General features: G+C 46.5%; 1 protein-coding gene across 3 annotated transcripts in view; it reads left to right on the top strand.

Annotated features, from left to right (window-relative positions):
* The window catches only part of GEMIN5 (gem nuclear organelle associated protein 5), a 384,438-nt gene that overhangs the window by 233,237 nt on the left and 137,845 nt on the right, over positions 1-13,356 (top strand). For all 3 annotated transcript variants that reach the window (XM_078653694.1, XM_078653693.1, XM_078653695.1), the window contains 2 exons: positions 605-850; positions 1,752-1,877. In XM_078653694.1, the coding sequence (XP_078509820.1) occupies positions 605-850; positions 1,752-1,877 (372 nt within the window). The remainder of the gene's footprint in view (positions 1-604; positions 851-1,751; positions 1,878-13,356) is intronic.

Below are 13,356 nucleotides of genomic sequence, written 5' to 3'. Positions count from 1 at the left end.
GCCAGGCTTCCATTTCAGAAGCATTGTGGTTATTCTTTTCGGAGTCAAATGAATAGAGGGACAAGCTAACTGTTTTGGTATGTTGAGATTTGAGCTAAAGAAATGTGCACCGGAATGCACCACTGTTCACTTTCCTAGACCTAAACAAATACCCAAAGACCCCTTCACCTAAACAATTAAGTGCCATCACTACAAAATGGAGTTTGTTGGTGTGTCCCTGTTCTCTTCCAAGTGAAGTCCTGCTTTGAGCGAATGTTTGGCATTCAGTGTCAAATTGAGGGGCTTATTCAATATTACTACTTTGGAGAGGACAGTGGTTGGCTAGATGTACCAGCACACAACCTAGAGTTCTCTTTTAAAATAATAATGGGGTAGGAGTTACTTTGTCTCAAAACCCATCAGCTGTGATCGTTAGCTACTGATCACAACATAGGGTCTGTGCTGTTAAACTAGTGGAGCCTTTCCAGAGATAATTTCAGTGACAGTTGCACAGGTGACCCTCTCTGGAATTCTGTTCTCTTTAACTCCCATAGTGTGCCCAGGCTAATGCTGCTAACCTGTTCATTGACTTCGACACACATTGACAAAGCATGACTTTTCACAGGGAAGAAAAGCACAGAGCTGGAGAAGAAGCGTACTTTTCAGCCTAAGTCCAAAGCCAAGAAGAAGAAGAAGGTGGAGTCCTCATCAGAGGTCATGAAAGAGCCAACAAACAGCAGCACAGAGCAAGGAGGGAGCAAAGAAGGGACCGGCGAGGGCAAGGTAAGCCCGGTAGACAATGGCGCATCGGACCGAGAAGAAGAGATGGAACCAGTGGATCGTGGTGCCCCTCGATCCACCCCTCAGGAAGGTATGAAGGAGTGCTGCTGATTAATTAGTCCCTTGACTCATCCATAGGATATCTATCTCTCTCTCTCTCGCTCTCTCGCTCTCTCTCTCGCTCTCTCTCTCGCTCTCTCTCTCTCTCTCTCTCTCTCTCTCTCTCTCTCTCTCTCTCTCGCTCTCTCTCTCTCTCGCGCTCTCTCTCTCTCTCTCTCTCGCGCTCTCTCTCTCTCTCTCTCTCGCGCTCTCTCTCTCTCTCGCGCTCTCTCTCTCTCCCTCTCTCCCTCTCCCTCTCTCTCTCTCCCTCTCTCCCTCTCCCTCTCTCGCTCTCGCTCTCCACCTCTCTCTCTCCACCTCCCTCTGTCTCTCGCGCTCTCTCTCCCTCCACCTCACTCCCTCTCTCTCCCTCTGTCACTCTGTCTGTCAGTCTCTCGACCTCTCTCCCTCTGTCTCTTTTTTTACCTGTCATAGAACAGCTAAAACATAGGCCAAACATGCCTCACATACAGTAGCACTGCATGCTTCACTCATGCACTGTATAGCCAAAGCACCGGGCACATTCGCAGATGGCATCAATCCTCATTATGAAACCTGTCCAGCAATGGAAGCATACCTCTTACAAAAAACAAATGCATACGTAATGGGAAATATGAATTGACAAATCACTATATCTTTACTTTGATGTCAAGTTCAGTGTCTAATCAGTTCTTGACCTATCATCAGAGTAAGATGCATGTAGGGAGGAGAGTAGAGTTTGGCATGCAGGTCCACCTTCTGATGAGATATATTCTTTTTAGAGGATAGTTTAATATAACCATTCATTCATTTAATTGTGAAATATTCTGTATTTTTACTATAATCCTCTTTTAAGTTTACTTTGGAGCTTTTATTCAGCTTCTAAACATTTAGAGTTTATTGTATCATTCTAGAGTCAAAGGATACAGCATTGCAGCTGGTTATATCGGTGCCTGAAAAACCAACGCCGTCAGTGCCCCATAGAAGTATCCCCACTAAGAAGGAGTCACTAAAAGAGGAGAGGCGGAAGGAAAAGCCAGGTTTGTGCGCAATGATTGGGAGAGGCAGCTGGAGCGATAGTAGGGGGTGGGATTGGATGTTATCCTGTGTGTGATGCGATGGGCAGGCATGAAAAGAGAAAACAGGTTTGTACAGTGCTTGCCACAAACTGATATAAACCAGGTATGTACCAAACATTGAAGACAGCAGGGTAAAATACTAGATGTGTTTATAATGTGAAGACATGAGAGCGACATTGTGTGATAAACTAGCAGCTCCGACATGAGGAGAAATTAGGCCATTTTGATGTATAGCACACGCAGGGGGAAAGAAGTAGTTGTGTGTGCGTTTGTGGTGTTCATTGGAGCAGATGTGTTTATTGCCTAGCAGCACAGTGTCGGACGGACATTAATCATGTCATGCATTATGCAGGTAATAAAATAATAACTAGGGGATATGCATTCAGGGAAAGATTAAATAAGTATCTGCAATGTGTAGAGCTAGCAGATGTGAGAAACCAAGTAGTCGAATACACATCCTAAATCGAGTATCTCCTCTGTGCGGTGTATCTAGAATATTTCAGCAGTACTGTCTGTGGGGGTCACACCGTTCTTCACTAAATTGTTGCCACTGTTGCACCCTGCAGCCACTGGAATTATGGGAATCTGCGGCCGCATTTTTTTCTGCATAATTATAGATTTGCTACATTTGCCACCTAATCCATCATGTGCTGCATAATCTGCCGGTTTTCAACAAAAGAAAATTGTTTCTAGCTCAAGCGGATCAAAGATTACAAAAAACTTTGCAACATATGTTGCGTGCGGCGGAAGGCCCTCGCAAAGGTTAACTGGTCATCTTTCAGTTGCTTATGTCTTCATTTCATTATTAAACTGAAATTAATAAGGTGTAATCTTTGCCCAGACTGTATTACCATATGTAAAAATTACAAAGTAATGAAGTAATGCTATCAAAGATATGCCACATTATGCCGCATAATCTGCCTTTTCTTGTTGCATATTTTAGTCACCCCTGCCGCATAATTTGATGCTCGCCTGCCACATATTTCCAGTGGCCCTGCCGAGAACAGTTCCGACTGTTTTTCGTATATATATATATATATATATATATATATATATATATAGTGAAAAATGGTTGGAACTGTTCTCGGCAGGGATATATATATATATATTTTCGAGGCATATGAGCTGCAGATTGCACACTGTGCATAGCTCGCCACCTAGTGTTGAGCCCGGATGTTTGCAGTTTGTTGTTGTCCTGAAAAGTTCTTTCGAAGTCACGAGATAGGTGACTCCTCCTTTGGACCACATTGCGCATGGGCATCGGCTCCATCCCCAGATTGTTTTTTTCCACCACCGGGCTCGGATGTGTTTCCTGCGCTCCGGTTTGGAACCGAATTTCCTTCGGCGCGCTATCCTCACCCAGTTCGACGGTATTGTTTTGATCGCTCTCCATCGACGCGATTCTTCACCACTTCGAAGTCTTCGATTCCGTCGTCGACGAAGGTCTTCAGGCCTACCTAGGCCTCACTTCCTGGCTCATGGAAAGGACACCATTCAAAAAGTGTCCTCAATGTGGGTCGAAGTTTCCCCACACCGACCTACATGAAGTGTGCAACCTTTGCCTCTCACCGAAGCATGAGGCCAAAGACTGCTCCGCTTGTGCCTCGTTCCGCTCCAAGAAGACGATCCGGGACCAACGAGCTCGAAGAACTATGGCTCGCTCGTCAGATTCCATCCCCGACGACATCTTCGAAGAGGGCGTCGACGTGCCAGAACACCAGCAGGCCGAAGAGAGTACTGGCTCCTCAGATGCAGAAGACTCCGACGTCGAGGAAGTCACTCCATCTCAACGGCTCATAAGTAAGATCGTCGACCCCAACCCTTCCACGACACCCTCCAAAAAGGCTTTGGGCACACCCTCGCCTTCGGGCTCGGGTGCCCACCGAGAGACTGATTCCCACGCCCCGCCTTCGGGCCCGGCAAAGAAGCCTACTAAGCCTTCAGGCAGCTCGGGCTCGGGCTCGAGCCAGCCTATCCCCGGTGCCGATCCTATACCGACACCGAAGAAAAAGCCATCTACCTCAACCACGCCGACTGTTGCTCTGACACCTAAGCACTCGGCGCCGAAGACTGGCAGCGGCTCATCGATGGCAAAACCACACTCGGAGCCAACTAAAAAAACGCCTAAAGCTCAAGAACACGCTTCGGAACTGAAAAAACACCCAGAACCGAAGAAACAGGTTCCGGTAAAGGACATTTCAAAAGGGCACACTTTTAAACCAAAAGACCCAAAACCAGCTATTGAGTCGGTGTCGAAAAAACCTATGGAGCCAAAATCCTCGACGCCGAAGAATTTGCCCTATTCAGAGGAACTTTTCACACCTGATCCTAACCAAAAAACTCTTGTAAAGGATCCTAAGACTGGTCACTTGACTCTCCGCTCCAAGAAGAGACCACTTGAGGCGCCATCACCTCCTCCTCCTCAAAGAAGAGAGACATTGCAACCATTAAGGGTCCCTTCTCCACCACCTCCCCATATTGTTCCTCCTCCCACACCTCCTCCACCTCACCATTCACCTACACCATCCCCTAATCCAGATGATGATGATGCAGACATAGACTCTGATGACACAGGTGGGGGTGCACATGACCCAGCAGAGACCAATAGTCCCCCTCAGTCACCTAATCCATGGGATGATTACAACACCACTGATGTGCCTTATGTCCCACAAGATAATATATATCCTTCTAGGCCTTCCCCACCAGAGGACACTATAGGTTTTAACCTACTAGTCCAACTAGTCCAAAGAGCTGCCCAATATCATGGGGTGGACTTAGACACTGATGCGGTGGAGGAAGATTTCCTACTAGACACTTTTGATAACACACAAAGGTCTACTGCCATCTTGCCAATGCTTAAGGGTGTCATCAAGCACGCAACAGAAGTTTTTAAGGATCCTGTCAGGGCTAGGGTCCTTAATCCTCGCATTGAGAACAAATATAAAGCTGCCCCTACAGACCCCGTCTATATTAAAGGTCCAGCAGCATTAGACTCTTTAGTAGTGTCTAATGCACGTAAACGTGCTAATTCTCAGACATCAGGTGAGGCCTCACCACCAGACAAAGAATCTAAGCTACTTGACGCCTTCGGCAAAAGAACAACGTCACAAGCAGCTAATATCTGGCGCATTGCCAATACCCAAGCGTTGCTGGCCAGATATGACCGAGCACATTATGATGAACTAGAGTCCATAATGCAGCATCTACCAGACAAATACAATAATAGGGCCAATAAACTTATACAGGAAGGTAAAAATATTACTAATACTTGCATTCGTTGTGCCCTTGGTGCTGCAGATACCGCCTCAAGGGCAATCAATACCAGCACCCTACTATGTAGACATGCTTGGCTACCTATTTCAGGTTTTAAACCTGAAGTCCAAAACTCCATCCTTAATCAGCCATTTGACGAGACACATTTATTTGGCCCAAATGTTGACGTGTCTTTAGAAAAGATGAAAAAGGACACTGATACAGCAAAATCTATGGGAGCCTTGAGCAGCAAGCTCCCAGACGTTCTTTTAGTCCCTCATCATACAGAGGCAACACTAGAGGCTACTCCTCGGAAAGTCCCTCCACTTCTTACAAAACCCATAGCCAATCCACATTCACTAAGGGCTACCAGAGAGGGGGGTTACAGGGGTAACAACAACAAAGGCAGAGGCAAAACCAACAACTCCCGCTCTGCCTCTAACCCCACCCAATGACTTTCCTCCCCTCCACTGCGCCCCCCCCAACATTCCACTCCTGTGGGGGGAAGACTACAACAATTCCTTCCGGCCTGGACCAACATCACATCACATCAGACAGGTGGGTGCGACAAGTTATTCAGTCTGGTTACTGTCTAGAACTAACATCTCCCCCCCCCAAACCTACCACCCAAACAGCATCCAATGTCACAAGAACATCTATCACTGTTAAAGCAAGAAGTAGTATCTCTGCTACAAAAAAATGCAATAGAACCAGTTCCTTTGCAACAACAAAACAAGGGGGTTTACTCTCTATATTTCTAATCCCAATAAAGGACGGCTCTCTAAGGCCTATTCTAGACCTCAGACCGCTAAACATATACATACAGTCAGACCATTTTCACATGGTCACACTCCAACAAGTCCTTCCGCTCCTGTCACAAAACTACTTCCTTGCTACTTTAGATCTCAGGGACGCATACTTCCACGTTCCAATTCACAAAGGCTCACAGGAAGTATCTCAGATTTGTGATAGACAGGCAACACTATCAATTCAAAGTACTTCCATTCGGAGTCACAACAGCACCAAGAGTCTTCACCAAGTGCTTAGCAGTAGTGGCAGCGCATTTATGAAGACAGCACATCCATGTCTTCCCGTACCGCGATGACTGGCTCATAAAAGCCAGCTCATACAACCGATGCGTGGAACACACTCATGCCACGATACAGCTGCTCCACAAATTGGGGTTCACAATAAACCACGCCAAGTCCCATCTACAACCATCCAAGGTACAACAGTACCTCGGTGCCACAATAAACACCTCAACAGCGCTAGTTTATCCCACTCCAGCAAGGATAGCCAGCATGCAAACTCTTCTAACAAAGTGTCAGCTACAACACTCCCTTCCAGCACGAGTGTTCATGCAACTCATAGGGATGATGGCCTCTTGCATTTTCATAGTGCCCCATGCAAGACTTCAAATGCGTCTGCTACAAGAATGCTTATCACGTCAATGGAACCAGGCTCAAGGTCAATTAACAGACCTAGTGTTGGTAGACGGTCGGACTCATCGCTCTCTTCAGTGGCTGACTGCGGACGCATCGCTCTCCGGCTGGGGAGCCCAACTACTGCAACACACCATGCAAGGAGGTGGGCACTGCAACAAAAGTTACTCCACATCAATCATCAGTAGTTACTAGCAATATTCCTAGCACTAAAAGCTTTCCAAAAGCAAGTATCAAACAAAGCTGTGTTAGTCCGCACAGACAACATGGCAGCTGTGTAGTACATACAGAAGCAGGGAGGCACACTCTCCCTACAGCTCTCTCAACTAGCACAGGACGTATGGCGGTGGGCTATACCTCAAAAGATATTCCTTCTAGCCCAGCATGTTCCAGGAGTACAAAATACCATAGCGGATCTGTTAAGTCGTCAAAAACTGCAGACCCACAAGTGGGAGCTTCATATACAAGTTCTTCAGCCATTCTTTCAGATGTGGGGACAACCTCACATAGACCTATTTGCCACCCATGAAAACGCCAAATGCCCAAGCTTCACCGCCAGATATCCACACCCACTGTCCAAAGGCAATGCGATATGGATGAACTGGTCAAACAGATTTGCGTACGCTTTTCCACCTCTACCACTCATGCCACTAGTAGTACGCAAACTACAGCAGCATTCTCTCACCCTCATCCTAGTTGCTCCAATGTGGGCCAGACAGCAGTGGTACACCACACTGCTACAACTGTCTGTAGTACCACACCAAAAATTGCACCTGTCTCCACATCTTTTAACACAGAACCGTGGAGAGATCAGACACCCGGACCCAGCTCAGCTCAACCTTGCGATCTGGCTCCTGAAATCCTAGAATTTGGATGTCATTAAAGAAGCTAGACTCCCAACCGCTAGGGCATGTTATGCAGCCAAGTGGAAACGGTTTGTAATATATTGTCACAACAACAATATTAATCCTCTAGATGTGTCTATTCAACACATCATAGGATACTTATTGCATCTCCAAAGATTTAACTTAGCCTATACCTCTATTAGACTACATCTCTTTGCTTTAGCAGCATATCTGCAAAACAGACAATATCTATCTATTCAGAGTGCCTGCCATTAAAGCCTTTATGGAAGGCCTTAAAAGAATAATTCCCCCCAGGGTACCACCTTCACATGTGTGGAATTTAAATGTTTTTTTTCACACGGTTAATGGGACCTCCCTTCGAACCCTTACACAAATGTGAACTACAATTTTTAACGTGGAAGGTTGCGTTCCTAGTAGCCATTACTTCTCTACGGAGAGTTAGTGAATTACAAACACTAACCATTCAAGAACCTTTCTTGCAAATGCATCACAATAAGGTAGTTCTGTGTACTAATCCAAAATTCTTGTCCAAAGTCATTTCTCCCTTCCATCTCGATCAATCTGTGGAATTGCCTGTTTTCTTCTCGCAGCCACAGACAGTAGCAGAAAGAGCTGTTCATACCCTAGATGTCAAAAGAGCATTGCTATATTACATAGAGAGGACACAACCCTTTCGTAAGACAAAACAACTTTTTGTGTCTTTCTCACCACCACACAAAGGTAATCCCATTTCAAAATGTGGGATAGCTAGATGGATTGTCAAATGCATACAGATTTGTTACCACAAAGCTAAACGTACGTTATCTGTTCCTCTTAAAGCCCACTCTACAAGAAAAATAGGGGCTTCAATGGCATTTTTAGGGAACATTCCCCTAGATGACATTTGCAAAGCAGCTACATGGTCTACACCGCACACATTCACAAAACACTATTGTGTAGATGTGCAAACCAAACAACAAGCTAATGTGGGCCAGGCTGTTCTCAAAACATTATTCCAAAGTACTACAACAGATACGGGTGGTCGCCGCTCAGAGTGGGTACTGATATGCAATCTATGCACAGTGTTCAATCTGCAGCTCATATGCCTCGAACGGAAAATGCTACTTACCAGTATGCATCTGTTCTTGGCATGTAGAGCTGCAGAGTTGCACACGCCCACCCGCCTCCCCGACTACCCTTGTCTGTTCCAGTATTATCTTAATTAGATACAAATTATATGGGCATCCTTCCTTTTCTTGCACAGCTCCATCATTTCCCTATGGCGAAAAACAATCTGGGGATGGAGCCGATGCCCATGCGCAATGTGGTCCAAAGGAGGAGTCACCTATCTTGTGACTTCCAAAGAACTTTTCAGGACAACAACAAACTGCAAACATCCGGGCCCAACACTAGGTGGCGATCTATGCACGGTGTGCAACTCTGCAGCTCTACATGCCAAGGAGAGATAGAGAGAGAGATAGAGAGAGAGAGAGAGAGAGAGAGAGAGAGAAAATAAATAAATAAATGGTTGGAACTGTTCTCTGCAAGGCCACTGGAAATATTTTTATTCATATATATATTCATTCTGTGTGAAGCCGAAGAGCACATCAGAAAGAAAGTAGTTAACTTTTTATAAATCATTCTTCCCACAAACTCATCCTCTTCAAAAGACTTTCACACTACAATAGAGCAAAGATAGCTGAGAGGACTACAGCCATATTTAAAATCAACAACTGTTGGAAGACAGCTCATCTCAAACGATGTCTCCAATATTATATCCAAGTTGGGACACTATCTTGTTTCTCCTCGGTCCAAGCTGCACACTGAACCGTGATTGATGGAACCGTGTTTTATACAGATGACGCAACAGTGATTTACTGAGTTCCCTAAATGAATTCCGGTTAAGTTAAAGGTCAGTCTCCACCTGTCGTCCTCATCAGTATTACCTGGTTCTAACGACTTTCTGTTAGAATGTATCCCACTTGTCTCTATTCCCTGCTTTATCCAACATTGTGTAAGGAGGCTCTGTCTAATAATCCTCTTTCTTACCTCCTATTCCACTCAAAGCCCACTGATTCCTGATAGAAACACATCCCTTCTAGTCTGAACTCTTTTACCTCGTCCTTGAAATAAGATGCCTACTGGAAGACACTACAGCTTCAAAGGAATCTACTGGTGTAGGACCCCATTATGCCCGGTTACTAAGCACAACACTAGATACTCTTTTCTTGCAGGGGGTAACAATAACCTATCAGTCTTTTGGTTGAACAAACCTTCAATGAGTGACATTCTGCTTTTGACAGATGGCTTTCAAAAAGGAGCACTCTGGGCTAAAGCTCAGGAAGTCTATTTTCTTCAGAGGTAATCAGATCTGCTGCCAGTTCTGAGCTGAGCTGGAAAGAGATTTGAGAGAATCAAAATACTGGGGCCCTGTGGCGGAGACCAATCGGGAACCAGAGTACAGCTGTCAGGATTGCTTGAATGGGATTGTTTCAAATGGGAGATGTGGCTGGAGCTACCAACCTTGGAACGTGGGACCCAATTTTGAATCGAGGCCTCGGCGTTCAGCTCAACATCATGTAATTCTGGGCAAATAACTTAATCTCCCTAAGCCTGAAATAATGTGACATGGAAGATGAAAAGTAATGATTAATAATTTTTTTCCACAATAATTAGTGCTATTCCCCAAGAATGTCGTTCTATCGTTTTTCAAGTAAAAAGTAGAAGTTAGCAAGACTTAAACAAAATAGGTTTCGATGAGAGTAATCCAAAACGTTAACATTCCTAGTTGCTTGTAGCATGGCCAGTACTTAATTTGTATTGAAAAAAGAGAGTGAATATGTGCAGAGGCCAAAACTCTTTCTTAGCAGGGCACTAGACAGTGACAAGAAGCAGTGATGGCTAATAAACTTATTGTTAGGGGGTGTAATATAGGGTGGTACAAGCGAAACAAAGAAGCAAGTCGTCTTAATGGCGACTTTTGCAAAACACTTATCACATAAATGGACTACAGATCCATACTTTCCTAAGGAGCATTAATGCAATATTCCAGAGCTATATGTTATAAAGATTGGTGAAAAAACATAGGATTGTGTAATTGCACATGGCCCATCGTTTATCAAAATGCAGATAGTATCTTTCTTCACTTATATTCTGTGCCTTACAGTACATTTTGAGAATCAGTTTGGAAAAGGAGTAGGATGGAATAATGAAAATATTTGTAAACACATGCTGTACACTGTAGTGATAAACATATCCCACAGGCTCCTACAGCAATGTTCCTGCTAGTGAGGTGCGATGATTTACTACAAATCTCACATTCACTGACCACAGACAGCAGTAATAGAAAAGAAAATGTTATTTATGTATTTGTTTGGTTATGAAACCCACACTACAAAATTAATTGTCTGTAGGTGATTTGTGTTACTCAAATAAAATGTTTGCTAGCAGGTTATATGCTTCACACAAACTGAAATCCATTACACGGCAAGACTAATGATTGAACACAATTGTCTGACTGCTTTCCCAAAAACTGGCATGTGTAACTGTAGATACACAGTCGGTGCATACCTCTGCCATCCAGTGTTTGGCTCGAACGTGACCAACTTATTTTTCTATTAAGTAAGTCTTTTCGAGTCATGGGACTTAGTAACTCCACCTTTTAGTGGTATTTGTGAGAAAGTGCCATCTTTCTTGCATGGTATGCCCCCACATTTGGCTTAATTGCTACTGTGCTTTGACTGAGTGTGCCCTCAGCTCCTGCCAATCAGGTGCCCAGGGCCTGTGTTCCTTCCCTAAAACTGTGTTGAAGCTAAAACCCAATTGGCATCTCTGGCCACATGTCAGCCCCTGGTAAATGGTACCCTAGGTACCCAGGGCATTCTGACCAGAGAAGAACCCTAAGGGCTGCAGTACTTATTGTGCCACCCTTAGGGGCCCTGCACTCTGACACACACACACTGCTTTTGCAGGCTGAGTGTCCTGGTGCAGAACTAAACAAAGAGTCGACATGGCGCACCTCCCTGTGTGCCATTCCCACAAACCCACTGCCCTGGCATACATCAGTCACCCCTCTAGCTGGGTGCCCTATGCCAGTGGTGTGGGCACAGGTGCATGAGCCCTGTGCCCCTACAGTACCCAGGGCCATTCCTGGGCACTGTAAGTGCAATGTTGTCATTAAGAGTATATGGTTCTAGGATGTTGTCATTACGAACTCGACCGCACCATAATGGCTACACCGAAGACTGACGCGTTTGATATCAAACTTCTCAGCACATTAAACCCACACTGATGCCAGTGTGGGATTTAATGTAAAATGCACAATGCACTACAGAGGACATCTTAGAGATGCCCCCTGAAACCTAACCTACAATCCACGTCTTGTCTGAGAGGCTGCCTAGGCTGCCACACAGCAGACATGTTGCTGGACCACGGGGTAGAGAGCCATCCGCTCTCCTGGGCCTGCAACAATGCACGTCCAGGGCGAGGTGCTGCTGGGTCTCCTCCCCCAGGATGGGCAGGGGAAGCTTCAAAGGTATGCCACCTTTGTGAGCTTCTCCAGGCCACTTGCTGTACTCAGCAACTGGCCCCCACCAGGTCTGACCGCCACTCATGCGGGAAGACTGGCGGGAAACCCTCAGTGAGGAAAGGGGGTGTGTCAGCCTGTGCCAACTCCACCCCTCAGGTGGGAGAGGTGAGGTGAAGCACAACTCCGGGCTCTGGCCATCTTGATGATTGGGAGCCCTGCCCAATCAGAGATAGGCTCCTGCCCCCCCCCCCCCCCACAGGAGAGGGGCAGGATACTCACCCCAGGACAGGGACCTATTGGTCCCTGCCCTTGCCCTATCTGTAACGCCCCTAAATTTTGTATTTAGGGGCACCCTGAACCTTCCTTCCTCAAATCCTGATTCGGAAAGAAGAAAGAAGATCAAGAAGAAGACCCGCCGTGCAGCTGCTAACGAGGACGACACCAACTGACTTGGCCCCAGCCCTACAGGCCTGTTGATCCCTGAACATGCTCCTGCTAAATCCCGGCGACTCCTGCGGACAGCAACCTTGAAATCCCTGGAGGACCTGCCTGCCTTGAACCTCTTAAAGACTGGGACTCCCATGAGCAGTGGTTCTGCTCCAACAGCAATACCCCTGGTGCCAGCCAGGAACCGCAAATCCAGCAAACTCTGCACCAGCCCAGCCCGGCCTGTGACGGAGTGGACAAAGACCCTACGGACGTCCCCCCGGCGATTCTGACCTGGAATCCAGTGCCCAAGGACCCTCATCGACGACCCACACAACGCCTGCAGCCACACAACATGAGACCCCTCCAACCGCAACCAGCAGAGGGTAAGATGTCCTGACGTCAAAAGACACCCCTGCACCTGGCGCCCCACGACCCCCTGTGCCCAACTCCTGGGTGCCTACCTATCCTCCAAGATCCCAACTTACCTCTTGAAGTGTTGGTCGCTCATGAAGAATCTCCGTCCCGAGCCTGCAGCCTTTGTTCACTTTCCAAGATCTCCATTGAATAACATTGAGCGCCCGGCGGCTCAAAAGCACCCTGCACTCAGCCGCCCAAGTGCCCTTGGCAGTGCAACCTTGCTCCTAACCTACTTCCCCATTTGCCCTGAGCAAGTGACCAGGAGCTCAGCACCCACAGCCGCGTGGCTTGCTTGCCAGCAGCCACCAACCGAAGGCTCCCCTGCCTTTCATTGGATAACATTGGGCCCAACTATCTCTGTAACCGGCTGCCCATGTGCCGCTGAGTGTGTACCAACTGTGCCTACCTGACCCTGGAAGACCCCTGAGTCTATGCCCAGAACCTTAACTCTGCCAGTCGAGTACTTACCCAAAAGCCGATAACTCACTTTTCTTCCATAGGCTAACATTGACTGGTTTCACTTGGAA

Source organism: Lissotriton helveticus, chromosome 7, assembly GCF_964261635.1.
Source record: "Lissotriton helveticus chromosome 7, aLisHel1.1, whole genome shotgun sequence".
In the NCBI taxonomy this organism is placed as follows: domain Eukaryota; kingdom Metazoa; phylum Chordata; class Amphibia; order Caudata; family Salamandridae; genus Lissotriton; species Lissotriton helveticus.
The sequence above is the reverse complement of the archived record's forward strand: the minus strand, read 5'-3'. Positions and strand labels throughout refer to the sequence as shown.